Here is a 6,631-nt window from a genome sequence, read left to right as displayed (position 1 = left end):
GTGTAATTGTAGGTATACTGTTCCAGGTAAGTTTTTTTCCATTGGGTGTACTGTACTTTAGGAAGGAGAGACCCAATGTTGAGAGAAACAGACGACAGAGAAATTATAGCGTACGGGTGGGTGCCAACGAGTGATTTTAGAATGTTTCTTGTTGGGTTGGTCAAGATTAAAATCTCACTCTTCACGATGAAAAAAAAGACATTCAATGTCAAAAAAACTGTTCGTGACCATGAAAATCTTTATTTCAAAAAACTGAATCAATTTAAAATTCTTGCATAACCTCTATTGAGGTCCACACATCGGTTACACATTTTAAGAATCATTTTACCTTCTTCAAACGTCCAGAACAGCTTTCCTGCACAACATTTCATCACAGCTACATCCAATTTCCCTTTTGATTTGTCAATAACCCTGAGTGGGGCATCTAAAATATCAAGATGAATAAAAACTTTGCATACAGAAAGCAAGTACCGTCAAAACTAATTTCTCCAAATTGTTCTTGCGAAACCCTCTTTGTTTTTGTTGTTCGGGGTTTCGAGATGGGAACTTTCTTGACAGGAGTTTCCAAGAGTTGTTTTCGACTCTTAAAGAGTTTCTTCACCATCGACCCTGCAAAAGACAATAGTTTTTAAGCAACAGGTAAATCGTTCGTACCTGAATCTTTTTGCAACTCTGGAATCGATTCTCCGTCATGGTCAGTAGCAAATTGACTTGGCGGAGGGTCATATTGGTTTAGAGGAAGCGGAATTTGCGAAGGATGAACCATCGGGAAAACAGTAGGACTTGGGTCGAGGAAATCCATGAGAGCAATAAAAACAGTCACCGATTTGTATCGTTGAAAAAAGCAAGAATGATGCTTTTCATAACTTTACAGGAAACAATGCTGACGTCAGAAAGTGGGCGGAGCCAAAAGTGTATAAAAATCTCATACACCAAAAATAAAGCTTTTTGCTGTATACAGAATAATATGAATTCTCTGAGATCAATTAGCACCTATTCGGCGCATACAATGTGTACAAAGCCGTCAAGAAGATTCATATTTGAATTTCGAACGGACATGTCAAACAGCACCTCATTTATAATTCATTGTGAATAAAGTTCTCGTTATAAAAAATTTATTCTTTTACTATGAAAACACTCAATCAGCACAAGCGACAAGTGAGGAAGCAGATTCAAATGAGAAAACATACAAAGAGTGCTGTATTAGAGCACATCTACTCATAGAGCTACTTTTGTGTCCGGTGACGTTTTTCTCTATCAATTAACAATTTCATCTGATTGTCATACACATGTACATGTCCTCTACTTGTTTTATTCTTTCAATACTTGCTTTGACCCCATTGCGGTTTTCAATGTAGATGGTCTTCATTCGGTATAGTGGCCTGCAATATTGTAAACGGTTACTCTAGAGATTGCCTACTCATACTTTATGGGAATCTTACACTCGCAATCTTCGTACACTGACATACCAGCCAAAAGTTTTTGCCATCGTAGATTGACGTAAAACTCTATTCTACGTAATTTGTCAAAGCAACCATCATACCATCCTCTCAAGAACTGATTCATATCTTCATTGGAGATTACCCCATACAGATGAATGTTGGCACAATTCATATCCAGTAAATTCCTCAATGTTCCTGGTATGATGATTTCATCCAAATCAAACACCCTCTCATAAACCAACTCGTCTAGAGTCTCCAAGTACAACTGTCAGGCTTCTCGAGGACCCAAATCGTTTTATTGTAACGATTGCAACATTTACTTTCTTGACGAAAAATGTTTTGATGCTCACAAGCTGTCAAGTTCAAAAAGTTCTCTGTCTCACTGTAAGAAATACCAAAAGTAAGTTGCAAATACTCGTGTTCACTACCATATAGAGTTTTTTTACAGATGCCACACTTGTCAAAAAATTCATCAACGCAACGAATATTCAAAAAAAGAACACGAATGCCATGCTACTCATTATTGCCCAGTTTGCTCACAGTTTCGTACGACGAAACACGAGTGTACTCATTCTCTGCCCACAGAAACAGAAAGAAGAAAGGCTCTAGAGAAGCAGAAAAAATGGACAATGGTGATTTACGATTTCGAATGCATCGTGGCCAAAGCAGGACAGGATCTTGAAGGTAAATTGTTGTATTCTAATTGTTTGCACCTTTTTGTTTTTTTTTCTAGATGACATCTTACTTCCCCACAAAGTTAATGCGGTGGCGTATCGTCTTGTGTGCGAGACATGTTTCGGAGATTCTTGTCAGCACTGTGGCCCCGTCCAATACATTTCCTTTGAAAACACAGATTCAGTGGTGGATGCGTTCATTGACGTCTTATCAAGTGATGTGCGTTTGAAGAACGCCTACATTGTTGCACACAATGGAGGAGGGTATGTACAAAAACACGTATTCTTTTTAAAAACAAGCTTTTTATAGATATGACCACATCTTTTTGCTCAAGGCAATGACAAAACGATTTTCGTCAACCCCAGACTTCATCTCCAATGGATCAACCATTCTCAATGCCACTGTCAAGGTAGCCCCGGGAAACGTCCTGACGTTTCGAGATTCTCTTCGATTCATGCCAATGAGACTCGCCGACATGCCCAAAGCTTTTGGACTTGCGATCGCAGACAAGGGCCATTTTCCGTACCTATTCAACACGCCGGAAAACTACAACAAGGTGCTGTCCACTCTGCCTCCAATAGAGTTTTACGACCCAAAGTTCAAGTCGGAAAAGGAAAAGAAGAAATTGGAGACATGGTACGAGGAAAATTATGGCCAGGAATTTGACTTTAATAAACAAGTTCGATAGTACTGCATCAACGATGTAGAAATCCTAACCGCTTCTGTCTGTCGATACATGAAGGTAATTCTTTTACTTTTTTTCAAAAATGTACCAACTCTTTTTTCAGCTATGTCAAGAAATGTTCAATGGGTGGTCCCCTTTCATCCAGTCTTGTACGTTGGCAAGTTTCATTCTCTTTGTTCTCAAGCACGAGCACATCAAAAAGGGCGTAGTGGGGTACATACCAGAAAATGGATTTGTTGGGCGTAACAATTCTGAAATTGCGCTCAAATACATTCGATGGTTAGAACACCTAGACCCTGATTTGAAACTCGTGCATGCTCTGAGAGGAGGAGAGGAAAAAATCACAGTACAGGGACACGAGTATTATGTGGACGCATATAATACGGAAACACGGGAAATTTTCGAGGTAACGAGAAAATGTAAATGTTTTTTTTCTACTTGCAATTTTAGGTGTATGGATGCATGTGGCACGGGTGTAAATTCTGCTATCCAGCTCGTGAGGCAAAGTGTCCAAAAAGGATTGATGTTACAATGGAAGAACTGTATGATGCAACAATGGCAAGAAAAGCTCTACTCGAGCAGGAAGGCTTCACAGTGTCATCAATCTGGGAGTGCGAAATCAAGTCAGAGCTGAAAAAGAATAGAGATATGAACAAGTTTTTCAAGAATGTAAGTGTTTTTACGAGATTTGTTTCGATTTTTACATGTTTAGTGTCGCCACGCTCACAATCTCATTCCCCGTAATGCCATGTATGGTGAAAGAACACAGCCGTTCCAATCCATTGCCGAAGCTGACGACACAAGTACACTCGAGTACTATGACTATTGTTCTGTATACCCTTGGGTCAATATCATGGGAGCCATGTATCCAGAAGGCCAGCCGATCCGAATCACAAAAGATTTTGAATCAGTCTCATCCATTGTATTGCCGTATCGAGGTTTGTAATTTTAAATGTTAGCAAGGTTTGTAACTCTAAAACGTTTAGGACTCGTGTTTTGTTGTGCTCTAGCACCCAAAGATTTGGCTACTCCCGTGCTTCCGTACCGTGATGAGGGAAAACTCGTGTTCCCACTGTGTCGGACTTGTGTGGAAACCAAAAACACTGCAAAGTGTTGCCATGAATCTGTTTCTGACCGCTGCCTGACTGGAGTATGGTGTAGCGACGAACTTCAATTGGCTTTGGATAAGGGATACAAAATTCTCCGTTACCACGAAGTGTGGCATTGGCCAGACGAAAAGTGGTTCCGTGGTGGATTCTTTGCCAGTTTCATGAAGCCTCTTCTCAAGCAAAAGCACGAAGCCTCTGGATGGCCGCGCCCTGACATGACTGACGAGGAAAAGGAAGCCCACATTGAAAACATTTATTTGAATGATGGAGTAAAAATTGATGGCTGTAAGATTGCAGTGAATCCAGCACTTCGAAGTCTTGCCAAGCTCTTTCTCAACAGTACTTGGGGTAATTTTAGTGTGTATCAGAAAAACTATCAAAATGTGTACTTTTACAGGCAAATTTGCGCAAAGACCCGGAAAGGTGGAAGTGAAAATCATCAAGACCAAGGATCACATTGCTATTGGCAACTTTTTCAACGAACCGGGATATGAACCAAAGCGATTTGACGAATGGGATGAAGATCATGTCCTCGTTGCTAGAAAAGCTACCAATAGCGCCGTGAAAACTGGACAACTGACTAATGTCGTTTACGGGGCACTCACCACATCAGCTGCACGAATTCGCCTCTACACTGCTCTCGAAAAAATTGGATCTGACCGTCTCATTTATTGTGGTAATGCGTATTTTACAAAAAGCGAGAAATGATCTTTTTTTCAGACACGGATTCTGTTATATTCCGTCAGGACAGAGGAACAGATTTACTCGGAGATTTGAAAGGAGAGAGTCTCGGAATGATGACCAACGAGATTGCATCGGGTTGTGAATTGGTAAAAGTGGTCACGGTAGCATCAAAAGTATATGGAACACTGGTTAGGAGAACTGCCACAGGAGAAGAAGACTATTTCGTCAAGGCAAAAGGGGTGACGCTAAACTCGGAAACGGCCAAGAAAGTGAATTTTGAAGCACTGGAAACAATGGTAACAACTATTTAATATATTAATTTTATCCAAACAAAACTGTTTTCAGATGAGAGAGTACATTGCTAATCGTTCTGTGCAGCCATTAATCGCCTCGCAGCTCCGATTCAAGAGGGGTCCAGGAATTTTGGACGACATTACCACCATTCACCAACGAAAGCGTCTGAGACCCGTCACGGACAAGGGATACTTTACATCAGAGGGACGCTACGAACCATTTGGCTTTGATGATGCAAATACAAATCTCATTGACGATTACGAGTATTAACACAATTACGAGTATTAATAAATTAAATTTTAAATTGTTGCCTTTACTGTTAAACAATTGCAGCTTATACTGTATGCACCTGATTTTTCTACTATGCGCCCCCTACAAGAACAGAAACTTGGGAGTACAACATAATCAGCTCGCACAAACTGTATGCAATTCAATACACATTTCAATGTAATTCATTGCAAAATTGTGAACAAACTATAAACACTACAAAACTTGTATCATTTTCAAGAAAAATCATGACACGGTTCCTCATTTTAAACAAACCACCCCATTTTCAGACACCACACATGTATTTTGTGCAATCCCATCAAATTTATAAGCTACCATTCGTATAGTTTGTTGCTACGTTCAGAACATGGGGTAGTAATAACAAGTTATAAGCTACAGCTGGATACCCGGGAATAATTTTTTTTTCACGACACAAACTTTTATTGTTCAACCATGCTTATAACCCTAGTCAAAGTGTCTCTTTTTTTTTGCGGAAATTCACACATGGCCTCCCATTTTGTTTTTCGCCAACCCGGTGGTCGGCATGTTTTATCGGGAAATCTCCGCGTTTCACGTCATTGGACTTCTTTCCGATTTCTCTATTGACTAAATTTTTTTGTTCCCCGACTTTAATGTTGGTCGATGAAGGGTAAACGATTCCAAGTATTCCAAAGTTCTCAATGCTATGTCTTCGTGTTATAATATTTGTGCAGGGAGGGTTCGTTTTACTCACCACAGTTTAGATAGACCGGACATTCGTCACCGCTCACCGCGGCAACTCATTTACCGATCGGTGGTGTTGGGATGTTTCAGGGTTAGTAAGGTAGGTAACGTTTTTTTTTTCTTTCGTTCTTTTTTAAACAATTGTTAGGGTAAAAAATCACAGTAATCAATGTTTATTGTTAATTATTAATAAGTTGTGAAGAGAAATTAAATCAAAAACATAATCAAGAAGTATACACATGTAATACGCAGTCATTAAGGGCTTATATCAAATTGATGTCAATAATTTCTAGGCTTATACTGAAAACATTCCAATAAACACTATCATACTAACATTTCAGTTTGTGGGGAAGCTAACTGTGTGGAGAATGAACGAATGTTCGCATTCTATGTCACCTATCTAATTTCTCTTCACAACTTATTAATAATTAACAATAAACATTGATTACTGTGATTTTTTACCCTAACAATTGTTTAAAAAAGAACGAAAGAAAAAAAAAACGTTACCTACCTTACTAACCCTGAAACATCCCAACACCACCGATCGGTAAATGAGTTGCCGCGGTGAGCGGTGACGAATGTCCGGTCTATCTAAACTGTGGTGAGTAAAACGAACCCTCCCTGCACAAATATTATAACACGAAGACATAGCATTGAGAACTTTGGAATACTTGGAATCGTTTACCCTTCATCGACCAACATTAAAGTCGGGGAACAAAAAAATTTAGTCAATAGAGAAATCGGAAAGAAGT

At 39.4% G+C, this 6,631-nt stretch overlaps 3 protein-coding genes across 3 annotated transcripts; 1 reads left to right on the top strand and 2 right to left on the bottom strand.

The window, feature by feature from the left end:
- Positions 1-257: 257 nt before the first annotated feature.
- Positions 258-802, bottom strand: GCK72_007536 (uncharacterized protein; the record flags this gene model as incomplete). Its single annotated transcript, XM_053726281.1, has 3 exons — positions 258-424; positions 472-609; positions 655-802. The coding sequence occupies 3 exons, from the start codon at positions 800-802 to the stop codon at positions 258-260; spliced, it is 453 nt and encodes a 150-aa protein (XP_053590475.1).
- A 468-nt stretch (positions 803-1,270) lies between these two features.
- On the bottom strand, positions 1,271-1,614 carry GCK72_007535 (uncharacterized protein; the record flags this gene model as incomplete). Its single annotated transcript, XM_053726280.1, has 2 exons — positions 1,271-1,382; positions 1,427-1,614. The coding sequence occupies 2 exons, from the start codon at positions 1,612-1,614 to the stop codon at positions 1,271-1,273; spliced, it is 300 nt and encodes a 99-aa protein (XP_053590474.1).
- Positions 1,615-2,071: 457 nt separating this feature from the next.
- GCK72_007534 (uncharacterized protein) lies at positions 2,072-5,159 on the top strand (the record flags this gene model as incomplete). Its single annotated transcript, XM_053726279.1, has 10 exons — positions 2,072-2,126; positions 2,176-2,380; positions 2,427-2,796; positions 2,906-3,208; positions 3,253-3,471; positions 3,515-3,740; positions 3,789-4,259; positions 4,309-4,587; positions 4,632-4,891; positions 4,941-5,159. The coding sequence occupies 10 exons, from the start codon at positions 2,072-2,074 to the stop codon at positions 5,157-5,159; spliced, it is 2,607 nt and encodes an 868-aa protein (XP_053590473.1).
- Between the last annotated feature and the right edge of the window lie 1,472 nt (positions 5,160-6,631).

Source organism: Caenorhabditis remanei, chromosome II (genome assembly GCF_010183535.1).
Source record: "Caenorhabditis remanei strain PX506 chromosome II, whole genome shotgun sequence".
Taxonomy (NCBI): domain Eukaryota; kingdom Metazoa; phylum Nematoda; class Chromadorea; order Rhabditida; family Rhabditidae; genus Caenorhabditis; species Caenorhabditis remanei.
Note: the sequence above shows the minus strand (reverse complement) of the source record. Positions and strands in the feature narration are given on the sequence as shown.